Source organism: Natrix helvetica (assembly GCF_964273705.1).
Source record: "Natrix helvetica genome assembly, chromosome: 11".
In the NCBI taxonomy this organism is placed as follows: Eukaryota; Metazoa; Chordata; class Lepidosauria; order Squamata; family Natricidae; genus Natrix; species Natrix helvetica.
Window position 1 is genome coordinate 9,974,001 of NC_138562.1, and position 17,908 is coordinate 9,991,908.

A 17,908-nucleotide genomic window follows, 5' to 3' on the forward strand; every position below is an offset into this window, starting at 1 on the left:
CTACTGTTATAGAAACCAACTTGATTTTGAATCTAACGATTGCAGCAAGACTGTTGGTGGCGCAATACTGGAAGAAGGAAGAGTTGCCTACCATACAAGAATGGACATTAAAAGTAGTGAACCTAGCCGAGATGGCTAAAATATCAGCGTATTTGAAGGACCGCTCAGATGAAAAATATAAGCTGGACTGGGAAAAATGGATTGACTATATTCAAAAGAAATACCAGACTAAAAAGCTTCAATTAGCTTATCAATGAAGGCATAAGAAATATTACAAACTATTCAAAGTTAGTAGGAGAAAGCGGGAGTTAAAGCACAAGAATGGTCGAATGTTAAAATTAGTTAGCTTAGGTTAGCATATGTTTGTCAAGTGATGCTACCCTGTAATTTGCCCTGGGAGGTCAGGGGGAGGGAGGGATGGAGACAGGGTAGGGTTGGGGGGAGAGGGAGGGGAGGGAGAAAACAATTGTAAAACTCATTAAAATTTTAATAATAAAAAAAAGAGAAAGTAAGAAAGTCCTGGGAAAAAAAGCACCTTAGGGACAACCATGGCCTGGATGGCTGAGATTTTTCTTTTCTTTTGGGTAAGGTCTTCCTAAGTTAAGCTTAGCAATAGAAATAGCAAACTGCGGTCATAAGTCAAGGACTCTGTGTGCACGCGTGTGTGTGTGAAATCGCAAAAACAAAAGAAGCTTAGGCAACTGCACCACTAAAACAAACCAAGGAAAGAAGCCTGGGTCGTCTCACCTCCGAGGAGCTCTCCGAGTCTTCCTGGGTGTGGGAATTTCTCCTTACACTTTGTGACTGACGCTCAATGGTGGAGCGCGTCTGGTACGCATGTTGCCGCCTGCGCTGGTTTCTGCGCAAAGACCGCCCGCTCCCGGGTTGGTAATCGCTCTTTGAGAAGAACCAGGGGGAAAAAAAGAGGAGATGGAAATGTAAACTTGCAAAGGGAAGGCGGTTGCTGCAAGGGAATGTTTTTAAGGCGAAGCGAGTTTTTATATTCTTGAATGTGGCTACGCACGGCATCTCGGATTCTAGGCACACGCGTCTGTCTGGCCGTTTGGCTTCCTTTACACCAGGGGTGTCCAAACTTGGGAACTTTAAGACTTGTGGACTTCAACTCCCAGAATTCCCCAGCCAGCCTTTATGGCTGGCTGGGGAATTCTGGGAGTTGAAGTCCACAAGTCTTAAAGTTCCCAAGTTTGGACACCCCTGCTTTACACAGATAAACTGCAACTACAAATTTGGAAACGTCTGCTACAATTTGGCTTGGATTCAGGCTAACTCTGTTATTTTGAGGTTTTAGAATTTAAAAAAACCAAAGCGTGTTCAAATACAATTGCTTTCATTTTATTATCGAGTCTTGTCATCCGCACCTCCATAACTGTTTGGTTTGGCTCTGCAACCCAACAAGACAGACAGAGGCTTCAGAGGAGAATCGGAACTGCAAAAAAAAACAATGGCTACCAACCTGCCTTCCATCGAGGACCTGCACACTGCACGAGTCAAAAAGAGGTTTGTGAAAATATCTACAGACCCCTTGCATCCTGGACATAAATTGTTTCAACTTCTACCCTCAAAATGACGCTATAGGGCATTGCATACCAGAACAACTAGACACAAAGACAGTTTTTTCCCCAAATGCCATCACTCTGCTAAACAACTAATTCCCACAACACTTTCAAATAATTTACTAAGACTGTATTACTATTATTCTTCTCTTCCTTCCTAGTATCTTATCTTTCCCCACTTATGACTTAACCATGTTGCTTGTAGCTTTCAATTTATATTGTTTTATTTGTTTCCTGGTATGATTTGATTGCTTATTAGTAACCTATGACTATCTCTAAGTGTTATGATTCTTGATGAATGTATTCTATTTTATGTTTCTTTATGTGCATTGAGAGCATACACACCAAAGAGAAATTCCTTGTGTGTCCAATCACACTTGGCCAATAAAGAATTCTATTCTATTCTATTTTCTCCGTAGGCCTTGCTTCTTTCTGCCAAGAATTTCCCTAGATCTAAATCTTTCCTTTAATGTATTTATTTATTTATTTATTTATTTATTTATTTATTTATTTATTTATTTATTTATTTATTTATTTATTATTAGCGTTTATATACCGCCCCCTCTCCCGAAAGGGACTCGGGGCGGTGTACAGTCCGTACCAAAATACAACAGATTAAAACGTAGAGATAACTATATAAATACATGTATAAGAGGAGGGTAAAATATGCCAAACTGTACAGCTAATAAATAAATCAATACAAAAGTTTAAAATATCAAGTTAAATTTAAAACAATATCCCTCTAAAAACCAGTAAGAATGTGTATGCCAGGAGGTAAACGTTAAAATTATGCCAAACCAGCCAGTCGGAACAGGTGTGTTTTCAGTTTCTGTCGGAAGGAGCGGAGGTCAGTAGTGGTTCTAATATCGGGGGGGGGGGGGGGAGGTCATTCCAGAGGGTTGGGCCCATCACAGAGAAGGCCCTACTCCTTGGTGTCGCCCGTTGGCATTGCCTCGTAGACGGCACCAGAAGGCCTTCCCTGTGAGAACGGATTGGCCGCAGGGATGTATGTGGGAGGATGCGATCCCGCAGGTAACTAGGCCCTATGCCATGGAGCGCTTTAAAGATGGTGATCAGAACCTTGAAACGCACCCGAAAGACCACAGGTAGCCAGTGCAGCTCGCGCAGGAGAGGTGTTACGTGGGAGTACCTAGTACACCCCATGACTACCCGCGCGGCTGCGTTCTGGACTAGCTGCAGTCCTCGGGCACGTCCCAAGGGAAGCCCCATGTAGAGAGCGTTACAGTAGTCCAGGCGAGACGTCACCAGTGCATGAGTGACTGTGCGTAGGGCATCACGGTCCAGAAGGGGGCGCAATTGGCGCACCAGGCGAACCTATCTATTCTATCATCCATCCATAATATAACATGGCTACATTTCCAACTGGTTAGTGAAGAGGATCTGTGCCTGGAAAAAAATAATCCCCTTTTTTGAAAACATTTCTCACCCTCTGCAAAGTGTAGGATGGCTTTCTCTTCTTTTCAAGAGTATACAGGTGGATTTCCAATTCGCCTTTGGCTGCTCGACATTCTTCCTGAACTCTTTAAGAAGAAAGATCAAATTTGGGTTATTGTTCAAATATTTTCAAAGATCTCCTGTTACTTGGTCCTAAAGCTTTTTTTTTCCCTTCCAAGAAAGGAGGATTAGTAATTTTACCTACTGTCCATGGCTGAAGCATTCTACTATGCCCTTAAATTGCCTAGACTTTTGTTTTTCAACCTTGGGAGCTTTTAAGATATGTGGACTTCGATTCCCACAATTCCCCAGCCAGCATCCTGAGCTAATTTCACAAGGTGCTAAAGAGCCTATAAAAGCAGTCCTCGACTTAGGACCACAATTGGGACCGGAACTTCATTAAGTGAGGTGGTCATTAAGTAAGACATCCCATCACTATGGTTTTACAACCTTTTCGGGCACAGTCGTTAAGCACGTCTGGCTTTCCCTCCTTACTTTGCTAGCAAGGAAGTCCCCTGGGGAGATCACAAAGGAAGATCACATGATGCTGCGATGCAACGGGTTGTAAATACATGCCAGCTGCCAAGCATCCAAACTGTGATCATGTCACCAAAGGGTTGTGATGTGATGTGATAGTTGTAATGGCAAGAACTGGTCGTCACATTTTTAAGCACCATCGTAAGTTTGAATGAGGGGACCCAGTGGCTGAGACGCTGAGCTTGTCAACCAGAAAGGTAGGCAGTTCGGCGGTTCGAATCCCTAGCACCACGTAACGGAGTGAGCTCCCATTACTTGTCCCAGCTTCTGCCAACCTAGCAGTTCGAAAGCACGTACAAACTGCAAGTAGAAAAATAGGGACCACCTTTGGTGGGAAAGTAACGGAGTTCCGTGCGCTTTTGGCATTTAGTCATGCCGGCCACATGACCACAGAGAAGTCTTTGGACAGCGCTGGCTCTTCGGCTTTGAAACGGAGATAAACACCGCCCCCTAGAGTCGGGAACGACTAGCACATATGTGCGGGGGAAGCTTTACCTTTTAAGTTTGAATGGTCACTAAAACAAATGGCCGTAAATTGAGGACTACCTGCACGGAGAAACCCTAAGCCCATGATGGCGAACCTACGGCTCGCGTTCCAGAGGTGGCACTTAAGAGCCCTCTCTGTGGGCATGCGCGCCGGCCAACTGCTGTTCGGGTCCCTGGCGCACGTGTGTGCATGCACACATGTTCCGGATTGGGCACTTGGTGCCGAAAAGGTTTGCCATCACTGCCTTAAGCGATCATTTTAAGCAACCCCCAACTTCCTTGACACAGCCATTTTTTTTTACCTGCTAAGTCCAGGAGGCAGCTCATTTACTACTACTCTCCTACTCCATGCCATGAGATCTCTCTCTGTGGCTATCTGACTTCTCGGAGCATTGTGGTGCATCTGACGGACACCTTCAATCTGGCCACTCCGCCTGAGCCCGACATTTGTGGGGGAAGCCATATCCAGGCTTGGGCTCCTCAAAACTGCCAAAACAAGCAAAACAAAATCAGAACAATAAAGGAGAATATTTCCAGCTCAGGGGTGCAATGCGGGCTCCTTGTTGCTTTCTGAGCTTGGAGGTTTTCTTGCAGACCACAGATTAACAGAGTTGGAAGGGGCCTTGTAGGTCATCTAGTCCAACCCCTCACTCAAGCAGGAGACCCTAACACCAGTCTCTCCTTGAAAGCCTCCAGTGATGAAGCTCCCACAACTTCTGAAGGCAACTTCCATTCCATGGATCGATTGTTCTCACTGTCAGAAAATGTCTCCTTACTTCTAGGTTGAATCTCCCCTTGGCTAGTTTCCATCCATTGTTCCTTGTCCAGCCTTCGGGTGTTTTGGAAAATAGCTTGACCCCCTCTTCTCTGTGGCAGCCGCTCAAATATTGGAAGACTGCTATCGTGTCTCCCCTGGTCCTTCTCTTCACTAGACTAGCCATGCCCAGTTCCTGCAACCGTTCATCGCATGTTTTAGCCTCCAGTCCCCTAATCAACTTAGTTGCTCTTCTCTGCACTCTTTCTAGAGTCTCAACATATTTTTATAGTGTGGTGACCAAAACTGGATGCAGTATTCTAGGTGTGGCCTTACTAAGACTTTGTAGAGTGATATTAGTACCTGCCTTGATCTTGATTGTATCCCTCTGTTATTGCAATTTAGGATTGCATTGGCTTTTTTGGCTGCCGCTGCACACTGCTGGCTCATGTTTAGCTGGTTGTTCACTAAGACTCCAAGATCCCTCTCACAATCACTGCTATGGTTTCACCCGGTCTATATGTGTACTTTTGATTTTTCTTGCCTAAGTGTAAGACTTTACTTTTCTCTACATTGAATTTCATTTTGTTAGATAGGGCCCAATGTTCAAGTCTGTAAAGATCCATCTGGATCTTGAGCCAATCTTTCACATATTTCATTACCCAACTAGGTACCGTCATCAGGGCTAACTGTTATCTAGTTTGGGTAATGAAACATCTGCAAGAAAACCACCAAACTCAGAAAGCACTGATCTAAGCAAAAAAAACAAACAAACCAATCCTTCTATCATTTTTGCTTTATTAAAAGGACAGCATATTAAAAAGCAGACACATCAAAAGTGTGCATAGCTATGGTTTTCCCAGTTGCAATGAATGGTTGTGAAAGTTGGACCATAAGAAAGGCTGAGGGCCAAAGAATGGAGGCCTTTGAACTCTGGTGCTGGAGAAGACTCCTGCGAGTCCCTGGGACTGCAAGGCGATCAAACGGTCAGTTCCAGAGGAGATCAACCCTGACTGCTCTTTAGAAGGCCAGATCATGAAGAAGAAACTCAAGTACTTTGGCCACCTGATGAGAAGGAAGGACTCCCTGGAGAAGAGCCTAATGCTGGGAAAGATGGAGGGCAAAAGAAGAAGGGGATGACAGAGAATGAGGTGGCTGGATGGAGTCACCGAAGCAGAAGGCGTGAGCTTAAATGGACTCCAGGGGATGGTAGAGGACAGGAAGGCTTGGAGGAACATTGTCCATGGGGTTACGATGGGTAGGACACGACTAACAACTAACTAACTAACAACAAAAGGACAGTGGAGAAAGTTCAGATTTCCCACGTTCTGGCAGGAGGACAAGAGGAGGGGACTCTTACTGTGCACAGACTGCAATCTGTTCTGCGGGGGATTTGGTGGTGCTTCACTTTCGCTGACCCTTCTCAGATCTTGCTCCCGTTGCAGCTCTCTGATCATCCCGTCCAGGATGCTCCCTTCTTGATCGTTGGTCTGTTGTCCGATCACTTGCTCCACCACTTCGCCATCACCTTTGGGAGATCAAACATAGCGTAAGGCGGAGTGGGACCAGCGCAGGCGGTCCTCGACATACAACGGTTCGTTTATAAACAGAGATCCCAATCAGTTTATAAACAGAGATCCCCATTAGATCTAACCCACAGAACGCAGACCAGGCGTAAACAGCCACTCCTGTTTTCATCTACGCTGTTCTTTTTTTTTTTTTTTGCTGGAAGAGATTAACACTATTCGTCTTCTGCAAAATTGTTGCAAAAGTGTGGTTTCGTGGCAAAAAAAAAAATGTGGCAGACAGCAAACATAGGCTGGTTGTCAGGCATCCAAAATGTGGTCAAGGGACCGGAGGGGGGGGGCAGCCATTGGAACTAGGTTGTATGTACCTTTTGGGGGTTCTAGCAAAACTTTGCATGGCAACTAAGAGATCGGTCATAAGTAAAGGACTACCTGGGAGTTAGTCCTCAACTTACCACCATTTGTTTACCCCGTTTACCCCAAAATAAGACCTCCCCGGATAATAAGCCCAGTCGGGCTTTTGAGCGCATGCGCTAAAATAAGCCCTCCCCTGAAAATATTGCAACGCAGCAGCAGCAATGAGGTGGCCTCCTGCACCTCAAAAATAATAAGAAAAGAAGACCCTGTCTTATTTTGGGGGAAACATGGTAGTAACTGTTTGAAGTTACAACGGCACTGAAAAAAAATGACTTATTACACACTTTTACACACTTATAACTTTTTGCAGCATTCCCATGATCAAAATTCAGACGCTTGACTTATTTATGACCACTGCTGTGTCCTGGAGTCACACGATCCCTTTTTGCAACCAGCAAAATCAACGGGGAAGCCTAATTGACTTAACAACCAGGTTACTAACTTAACAACCGCAGCGATTCACTTAACAACTGGTTAAGGAAGGTTGCAAAATGAAGCAGAACTCACTTAACAAATTCCTCGCTTAGCAAGATAAACGTTGGGCTCAGACTACCTGTATTACATTCCAAATGTACAAAGTGTACAGAGGCATTTTTAAAGAAACCACCATTCCGGGATCACGACAACCCATAACCATGTTACCATCTCTGGGCCGTTTTCAGGGGCCGTCCCACCAACAAGGCCTAGATGATGCTATGAGTATCCCCACCACCACTAGATCACTTCAGCTGTGTTAGAAATCCTGTACCGTTTGCTACGTAGCCCAGTTGAGGGATAAGTTGTTCGTCTTTGCAGTTTTCCCGCCCGGGCACCAGTCGCTGGTATCTTGTGGGGTGAGGGTTCCCATCCACATCTACCAAGAAGGGGGGAGGCATGAGATGGGGGGCTTGTTGGGTTTGTTCATCGAGCACATAATTGTTAGCATCACGGATCAGCGGCCGATAATCTGTATGGAAGAACATCTGATCCGGAATCTACATGAGACACAAAGAGTGCATATGTATATATATATGAATCATTGTTAATGAATAATATTATTCATATATTATTATTATTATTATACTTTATTCATTAAACATGAAACTCAGTCAACTGAACATTCAAAAATGTATCACAAATACAATTGACTGGTGCTAATGGTTGATACGGTTTGCTGCCAGCGTCCTAGGTATCAACCAAGGACCTTCTTAAAATATATGTTCCGAGTAGCACAGTTTTTTGCAGTTCCACTGGTGTTATTGCAAGAAGTTGCAATTTGTGGATGTCTCTTATAAATTCTTGGACATGGTACCCAGTGTCCCAATGACAATGGGTATCACTGTTACATGTTTCATCCATAATCGGGTAGTTTCGATGGCCAGGTCGCGGTATTTCGTGATTTTTTCCAGTTCTTTTTCTTCGACTCTGGCATCTCCTGGTACCTCTTTTGAAAACCAGCAGATTTAATCAAATTCACTAATCTACATGTCTACACACAATAGAATAGACTTCAATGAGTTCTTGTTTTTATTAAACACGCATAACTTTTACTTTTGTCAATACAAACAGAAGTTCTGGGACTAGTGGTGTATACAGTTTCAAATACCACAAGAACTGAGATCATAATAGCCTATCAATTCCTCAGAAGAAAGAATTATATTGCACTTATTTTTCATAACCCATTCATTTCCAAGACCAATTTAAGGTACAACCGGCAGAAATTATAAGGTAAAGGTAAAGGTTCCCCTCACACATATGTGCTAGTCATTCCTGACTCTAGGGGGCGGTGCTCATCTCTGTTCCAAAGCCAAAGAGCCAGCGCTGTCCAAAGATGTCTCCATGGTCATGTGGCTGGCATGACTAAATGCCAAAGGTGCACGGAATGCTGTGACCTTCCCACCAAAGGTGATTCCTATTTTTTTACTTGCATTTTTACATGCTTTTGAACTGCTAAATTGGCAGAAGCTGGGACGAGTAATGGGAGCTCACTCTGTTATGCGGCGCTAGTGATTCGAACCGCCAAACTGCCGATCTTCTGATTGACAAGCTCTGTGTCTTAGCCACTGAGCCACCATGTCCCACGTCCCACGCAGAAATTATATATGACCTTTAATCCAACGCATTCTAAACACATGTGGAAGGAATCTACATTAACTATTGCAAGTATCACAAATCCAAAAGGACAAAGCTAATTTATGGGTAGCTTCTATTGGCTTGAACGGAGCCCAAAGGACATGCTTAAGCTGATGCATATATTTATAGTATTTATAACCGTTTCATCTGAATTGTATAATGCTCATGCTAAGCTTATGTCCAGTGCAAATACAGCTCTAGAAATGCTCGGCCTTACCTTTTCAAAGTATTTATTGCACCCAAAACCAAAGAGCAAGAGGTGTCCGTGTGAATCGGTGCACGCAAAATGCTGACCATCTGGGGAGAATTTGCAGTCAAATACAGCACCGTGACCCTGACCCTCGATCTGTTAAAATATATATTTGTTTTTTGTTTATTTTTTTTTAAAATGAAAATTATACATAGACATATACATCAAAATACAAAAAGAAAAAAAGGAAAAGGAAAAAAAACTAATATTACAGCTCACTCCCATCCCTCAGATACCCTGGTTCCCCCCCCCCCTATATTTTTTCTCCTGTAACAACTAAACCAGGGGTGTCCAAACTTGGGAACTTTAAGACTTGTGGACTTCAACTCCCAGAATTCCCCAGCCATGCTGGCTGGGGAATTCTGGGAGTTGAAGTCCACAAGTCTTAAAGTTCCCAAGTTTGGACACCTCTGAACTAAACAATATACAATATATTCCAATCCCCTCCAAAACGACATATCATTCTTGAGTAGGTTTATTCCCTTTGCCTGCCACCAACACTGATTTTATAAAATCACCCCATATTTCATTACAAGTATTTGCTCTGATCGTCTCTTTTTTAAATTTAATTTCTGTTTAATTTATCATTTGCTGCCATACTCCAAATTTCATTGCACCACTCATTTCTCTGAATATCCCAATTTCGTCCCCAACATTCAGCCATCACTAGTCTAGCTGCCATTATCAAATTTACAATCAATTCCTTTTTTGTTTCATTTATATCCTGTTTTTCCACCAGAAAAAAATAATAATAAAAAGACAGGAGAGAAGAGAAAGACGGCATGTTTACAACCCTTTGAAAAGGTTTAATTTTTCAAACCAAGTCCCTCAATCAGGTCTACTTGACTTGCTCAGTTTCAAAACAATGTGAGAGTTCCGTCAGTCAGATGAGTAGCCATGTATATACAACTGAGAAATAAATGCCCAAGACATTAAATGGTTGTTCTAGTGGACAACCATTTAAATAGGAGCCAGCCGTGTGCAGCAGCTGCCAAAAAAGCCAACACAGTTCTAGGCTGCATAAACAGAGGGATAGAATCAAGATCACATGAAGAGTTAATACCACTTTATAATGCCTTGGTAAGGCCACACTTGGAATACTGCATTCAGTTTTGGTCGCCACAATGTAAAAAAGATGTGGAGACTCTAGAAAGAGTGCAGAGAAGAGCAACAAAGAGGATTAGGGGACTGGAGACTAAAACATATGAAGAACGGTTGCAGGAACTGGGTATGTCTAATTTAATGAAAAGAAGGACTAGGGGATATATGACAGCAGTCTTCCAATATCTCAGGGGCTGCCACAAAGAAGAGGGAGTCAAGCTATTCTCCAAGGCACCTGAGGGTAGAACAAGAAGCAATGGATGGAAACTAATCAAGGAGAGAAGCAACTTAGAACCTAGGAGAAATTTTCTGATAGAACAATTAATCAGTGGAACAGCTTGTCTCCAGAAGTTGTGAATGCCCCAACACTGGAAGTCTTTAAGAAGGTGCTAGATAGCCATTTGTCTGAAGTGGTGTAGGTTTTCCTGCCTAGGCAGAGGGTTGGACTAGAAGACCTCCAAGGTCCCTTCGAACTCTGCCATCGTATTTGTAGTTGTATTCATGAAATTCTCTTCACTGGTGGAAAAAGCCAACCCACCTGACAGCTACGTCCTACGCCAGGTCTTACCATGTTAAAGTAATTGCGAATTTTTGTTCCTTTCTCAAGGTCCCAAATGAAAATGTTCCCATCGTGGCCCGCAGACAGCATGATCCTTTGGTCAAACGGGTGAGCCTCTAAAACGAAGACTTCATCGTCGTGGCCCTGTAACAAAGGTAAAGGTACAGGTAATCTTCGACAGATTGCAACAGTTCATTTCGTGACGGTTCAAAGTTACAACGGCACTGGGGGGAAAAAAGTGACGTAGGGCTATTTTTCTATAGTTACGACCTCTGCAGCATCCCCGGGGTCATGTGATCAAAATTCACTCTTGGCAATGGTGTTAAGGTAATGATTTAATGGCTGACCAGCCGCTGAAAGGCCGTAAACTGAGTTGATGAAATAAGAATGAGTCAACAGGGTTACTGCCACTTTAAGAAGCTGTTTATATAAGAGAGGCCATCCGAGGGTGTCTCTATCTCCATTGTTATTCTCCGTGTGTGCTTCCGTATTATAGATGGAGATTGCCTGGCTTTGCCGTGAGTGTGTGTGTGTGTGTGTGTGTGTGTACGCATATATATGTATGTATGTACATATCAGATGTGCCTGTGAGACAGAAGAATAGGGAGGAGATGTGGGGGGAAGCCAGAGAGAATGCTGTTAAAGCAACATCAGACAGCTCAGCGTTATTTTCTGGGGAGGAACAGCCCAAGCTGTGTTCGGTAAGGGAGGAAGGAATAGGAGCATCGTTTAACATGCCGGATATAAAAACAACAAAACTAATTACAGTTGGGAGGCGGGTGGATGGGCCTATCATGCACGCAACGGCCAAATCGATTAATATTGTATAAAGGCAGACATCTCCTTAATGGCTTTTACACTCTGACGATGTTAGCAGTGGCTAATGAAAGCTAAGTGAGCAATATATTTTAAAGTTCCAGAGATCACAATGTCTGTTTCTTTTATATACATACATGCATACATACACACACACACACACACACACACACCTTGTAGAGAAACCACTCCTGGGTTGTCTCAAAATAGTAGTCCCCCTATGCACACTCTGACAAACAGTCTCATATTTATGACGGTTGCAGTGTCCCAAGATGTGATCGTTTTTTGCAAAGCAAAAGTCACTGGGGAAGATACTGGGGAAGATCCACTGAACATCCGTGTTACCAATTTATTACAATTGGGGTTTCAAAGTCTGAAAGGCCTACAGAACTTTAAAAATGTTGATCTCTGTAACAAGCCAATTTGGGTAGGTTTTTTTTAAAAAAACTTACAGATAAAGTATGGAGAAGCTGCCCGGTGGAAGAATTCCACACTTTCAGAAGGAAGTTGTTCACTGCTGTAATAACAGTGGCGTCATATCGATCCCAGGCTACCATGGTCACCTTCAGCTTGGACACTTTGTCTTCTCCAGACAGGACATTGTTCCTGGGAAAATTAAAGCAACAGCAGCATAGCAAAGGGCAAAATATTCATAATGATAAATTGAGCAATACTGAACTAAAATACCAATAGAAGAGAATATTTATAGCTCGGGGCTGACCCAGTGGGCTCCTTGGTTGCTCTGAGCTTGATGGTTTTCTTGCAGACGCTTCATTACCAATCTATATATACATATAAATGGCTGGTGCGTGTGTGTATGTGTGTGTACCCTCGAGGTGTGTGTTCTGTTAAGATACAGCCTGTTGTACCTTAAAATGGCTTCTACTGTACTGCCGTAAAATGTCCTACTATACAGCGCAGTGGAGTTGCCATGGGAACGGCTTCACAGTACTCCACAAGGGGGCTCCCTTTGGTAAGGGGGAAAATCCAACATTAGAAATTACATTTGGTCCGGACATTTTCCCCCTATAAATAAATACCCGGGCAACACCAGGTTATCAACTAGTTAGGTAATATCATCAGTGGTAGAACGAAATGGGGCTTGCTCTTATTTTTATGTAGTAGTGGCTTGCCTCATCTGTGTTGGTGGGAGTATTCTTGACCATTCCTTGGTTAGACTGTTGTTTAATATTAAATGGTTTGCCTCAATTTGTCTTTCCTGATTGGGGTATTGTTTACTTGCTTGTTGGTCTAATATTGGTTTTAATCTCCGCTTAGCAAAAACAAAAGCTCTTGATTTTTTTTTTTTTACCCAGTCATTTTAGTGGCCATATCCAGGACTATGTTCTTCCATTCTTGCTGTTGGTATTGCCAAACTCGGGCTGTTCCATCTCTGCTTCCACTGACAAATCTTAGCCTGCATTTCAGAGTTAAAAGAACAATTACTCCATGTTGCTTGGACCAGGCCCTGCTTTATCTGTGTCCATTTCAGCCTCCTGTCATTTTCTTTCTTTCTTTTTTTCTTTAATGTTATTTATGCCTTTTCCTTTAACGTACATAAACAGTGTACTGTCTGGGTCAATACACAATCATTGTAATAATAATATTATGTACTTGTATATAGCAATATTCTTCTAATTCTTCCAAAAAAAACTGTCCTTGTGTCCAGCTGTTCTGATGGGCACTGCACACCAGGACAAGTAGACACAAGGACAGTTTTTTCCCCAAATGCCATCACTCCGCTAAACAACTAATCCCCACAACACTGTCAAATTATCTATGAAGACTGTATTACTATTATTCTTCTCTTCCTTCCTAGTAACTAACTTTCCCCACTTTTGACTATAACATGTTGGTTGTATCTTTCAATTTTATATTGTTTTGTCTCCTAGTATAATTTGATTGCCTATTTGTATCCTATGACTATCATTAAGTGTTGTACCTTATGATTCTTGACAAAAGTATCTTTTCTTTTATGTACATTAAGACCATATGCACCAAAGACGAATTCCTTGTGTGCCCAATCCCACTTGCCAATAAATAATTCTATTCTATTCTATTCTATTCTATTCTATTCTATTCTATTCTACTCTACTCTACTCTACTCTACTCTACTCTACTCCTAATTTCTAGCTATATTATCTAACCATTGGTAAAACCGGTCCCGTTAAAAAATATTCTGTATCTTCATTATCCTTTATCTTTAACCTATCCATTTCCGGACAATCTAATTTTTTTAAAAAATTACATATTCATCTGTAGGAGTTTCCTCATTTTTCCAGTATTGTGCAAATACAATTCTCGCTACGGTCAAAACATGTAATATTCAGCTAGTAATTACATATAAGCTAATATGAAAGAATGTTAGCTTTGTAGCTGGAAGGAACCAGTCACAAAATAATGTTTTTAGTGCTATAATGTATATCAGAAAGAAAGGCTGAGGGCCAAAGAATGGAGGCCTTTGAACTATGGTGCTGGAGAAGACTCCTGTGAGTCCCTTGGACTGCAAGGCCATCCAACCGGTCAGTCCTAGAGGAGATCAACCCTGACTGCTCTTTAGAAGGCCAGATCCTGAAGAGGAAACTCAAATACTTTGGCCACCTGATGAAAAGGAAGGACTCACTGGAGAGGAGCCTAATGCTGGGAAAGACTGAGGGCAAGAGAAGGAGGGGACGGCAGAGAATGAGGTGGCTGGATGGAGTCACTGAACAAATTGGCATGAGTTTAAATGGACTCCAGAGGACGGTAGAGGACAGGAAGGCCTGGAGGAACGTTGTCCATGGGGTCACGATGGGTCGGACTCGACTTCGCAACTAACCACAATAACAAAGATTAAGAAAGATTGGTCCAGTTGCCCTGAATCAACCATTTAACACCTTTGGCCTGGATGATTGAATCTTCATTGACATATCCCAAGACACTTTTGTCATCTTAAAGACTAACACATTTATTATGGCATGACATTGTATGGACTGTAGTCCATTTCATCAAGATACTTGGTTGTGATGGGTTGGACACGACTTCAGCACTAACAACAATTTATATCACTATATAAATCATCAGAGTACTGCAGCAACCAGCAACCTCTAACATTTCTTAAAGGCTGGATGTTTTACATGGAGCTGATCTGCTCAGCCCAGTAGAGTTTGCAACCAGAATAACCTCTTCCTGCCACCCCTGTGTATGTTCTTTGACTGGGACCTCTGGTTATCTTTGTAGGTACCTCTTCTAGGTATTAAGGGAAGAAGATTCTACAAACAACAGTACAGGTATTTCTCGACTTTAAAATCGTTCCTTTAGCACCCATCTGAAGTTACAATGGCACCGAAAAAAGTGGTGTAGGACCAATTCTTGCCTTTCATGATTGGCGCAGTGTCCCCTTGGTCATAATTCGGACACTTGGCCATTTGCGACCTTCCCAACTGGCTTCCAACAAGCAAAGTCCAGCTGGCAGGGAAGGTTGCAGGTCATGCTCACACGATGTCTTTCTTCATGTGTTCTGCTGAACTACCACTTAAATGTGGTCATCCAATGTCTCATTTAACAACCACACCGCCTAACCATGAATTTTCTACCCCAATGGTGGTTGCATGTCAGGAACTACCTGCATTTCTCGGTTATGGGGGCCAGTTTGGGAAATATATCCTTTCCAGAGTTAACCTCCTTTTGACCTCTAGCAGTACTGTTATTCTTGTTCTATAGATTACACAGGCTATTTTACAGCTGTTGTTTAGTTTAAGCATCCACATATTGTGGGTATACTGGCTGGGAATTCCAGGAAACTGCAAAGAGCTTAGAAATATAACAGAACAGAAACACACACACACACACACACACACACACACAGAGGGAGAGGGGCAGGGAGGAGGGACGGAGAGAGAGGGAGGGAGGGAGAAGGAGAAGGGGAGAGAGAGAGAGGGAGAAGGGCAGGGGGGAGGAACAGGGAGGGAGGGAGGGGGAGGGAGAGAGAGAGAGAGATCATGCAATGAAATGCATTTATATTTAATAACTACGTACTATAAAATTAAGGGTGAAACGCTACCTGTATCTATTACTAACTTACATTTTAATTTAGGGATTATTTAACAGCTCATGCGTTTAATGAATGTTGGTTCTTTAATATTTATAGAACACGTAAGGCGTTACAAAAGGTTGGGAGAATATGTACACCGTCAAAAGTTTAGAACTAGACCTTCCAGTTGTTTCTGTTTTTTAATCACTCTCTTAAGTTTTTTTTTAATAAAGCATTTGAGAAAAACAGCATTCTAGTACGAGAACATCTTAAGAAATCCTTACCTGTCGCCATTGTTGCAGAACTGAATGGCAACGACCTTGTCCTTTAGAATAATAAAACAATGGTTGTAATTAACATATTTGTTTCAGTCAACTGCTCAATATTTCTTCCCTCTGCTCCCTTCCTCCCTCAAGTATTTCTCACAGTTGATGCAACCCAGTTAAGGTCAGTATACTAAACCACATTAGGCCTGTTAGCCACAAAAACCAGGAAAGACATGTGGCAAATCTTCCAAGCAAGTTTCCTTATTGTTCCACACCTACAGACAGAATCTTGCCAAACTGAAGCAGACTACTATCTACATCAAACACATGTTCTGAGAACCATTAGGGAGGAGCTGTCTCTACCTTCTTTCTTTCATACAAACTATCTCAACTGTGTTGCTTCTTGCTCTGGAACATACTCCCCACCTCTGGAAAATCCAGCCCACTACATTCTAGCATAGGTACTCATTGATCGTGATGACTAAGCATTGATTTGTGGTTTGCAGGTGGAACGTTCTAGGACCAATAGGAGAAACTGATGATAGTGCAGCGACATATATTGTACCTGTGCTAGAATGCAGTGGGCTGGATTCTCAGGAGGTGAGGGAGTATGTTCTCGAGCAAGAGGCAACTCAGTCTCTACTGGCACATGAACCATCAGTCATCCTCTGATGCTCATTCATGAACCTTCCCCCAAACTTCCAAATGTGTGGATTTCAATTCCCAGGATCCCCAATGAATATGCTTTTGGAAATTTTTGGGATCTGAATTCCAAGTATTGGAAGAATGTCCAGATCAGAAAAGGTTGCTATGCATTGTCGAATTACAAGACATTGCATCTCTGTGAAATTATATTTGTATTTTCTTACTTGCTGAATCATTAGCTTGCTGGGGCCACATTACAATTATTGAAATGGCTCACACCACCAAATCTTTCTTGAATAACCAATGAGCATTCTACTCCTTTGAAGAAGCTTGACATACAGGTTGGTAAGCAAGTACTATATTTTTATAGGAAAAGGTTTCCTATAAGATTTCCGAAATGGGGGGAAAAAATGTAGGCTAGCCAAGAGTTCTTCGCTAAAATTGTTATGTTTTGGGGGCATCTCTCACACACAACACCAAAATCTTCTCTTCAAATCAAATGACTAAATCCAAGTTTCTCCCGGGATTTAATCCTTACCATGTGAGATTCCAGCTCTGCTATTTTTTCAGGAGATTCAGAGCCCAAATAATATATTCGGATGATGTGGTCTGTGCTTCCTGTTGCAATAAACATGCCACCTTAAAAAAAAAAAGACATCGGAAGAAAAAGAAATGGAAAGTTATCTTTAATATCTCAATCCGGAGCAGTTCACGCAGTCCTGCCAGATTTCACGCTTAGCTTTGCAAAGGAGCAACCCATTTGATGAATTTTAAGCATTCTGTACACTCCCCTAAAATCTTTCCCTGAAATTACTGTATCATTACTGCAATTTGAGAAAAACATAAACGTAACCAATCAGCCTAGCATTTAGAAAGCTACTACCGAGGAAGGCCACCTGCATATTTCATTAATTTATTTTTAAAAGGGGGAAATAGCAAAATGACGTATTATAGCCATTGTCTCCTTTAGAAGCAGTCAAGGGTGAAGATCCTTCTAAGATAGTTTTGCATGTAAAGTAAATTGTTTGCAAAACCGGTTTGTTCCAAGGCTGAATATAAATTTAATGCTGGTTTATTTTACCACAAGCTACAATGTCTATATATAAATGTACAAAACTTACCTAGTCAACAATTTTAACCAAAGAGCAGCTAGTGCATGACTAAGAATCAGAAAATTTATTTTATTTATCAAGTCTGTTGGTGCCCAGCTTACCGTAGGACAACTCTGGGTGGCTTACAGTTACATATACAGTTAAAACATGAAGAGTTAAAATCGGACATGAAAAGCTGGGATACGTGGGGAGGGTGGGGATGGAGGGGGAGGTGAGATCTGTTATTACTCAATCAACCACCTCCATTGCATTGTTCTCCCACCAGTCATATCTTTAGGCCCTTATA

The 17,908-nt window shown here is 42.3% G+C and overlaps 1 protein-coding gene across 2 annotated transcripts in view; it reads right to left on the bottom strand.

Annotated features, from left to right (window-relative positions):
* BRWD3 (bromodomain and WD repeat domain containing 3) overlaps positions 1-17,908 on the bottom strand; it is a 68,586-nt gene that overhangs the window by 31,400 nt on the left and 19,278 nt on the right. For both annotated transcript variants that reach the window (XM_081964071.1, XM_081964070.1), the window contains exons 11-21: positions 17,049-17,149; positions 15,884-15,924; positions 12,900-13,004; positions 12,040-12,193; positions 10,781-10,915; positions 9,079-9,207; positions 7,498-7,723; positions 6,167-6,334; positions 4,355-4,538; positions 3,022-3,115; positions 748-897 (exon numbers count right to left, since the gene is read on the bottom strand). In XM_081964071.1, the coding sequence (XP_081820197.1) occupies positions 748-897; positions 3,022-3,115; positions 4,355-4,538; positions 6,167-6,334; positions 7,498-7,723; positions 9,079-9,207; positions 10,781-10,915; positions 12,040-12,193; positions 12,900-13,004; positions 15,884-15,924; positions 17,049-17,149 (1,487 nt within the window). The remainder of the gene's footprint in view (positions 1-747; positions 898-3,021; positions 3,116-4,354; positions 4,539-6,166; positions 6,335-7,497; positions 7,724-9,078; positions 9,208-10,780; positions 10,916-12,039; positions 12,194-12,899; positions 13,005-15,883; positions 15,925-17,048; positions 17,150-17,908) is intronic.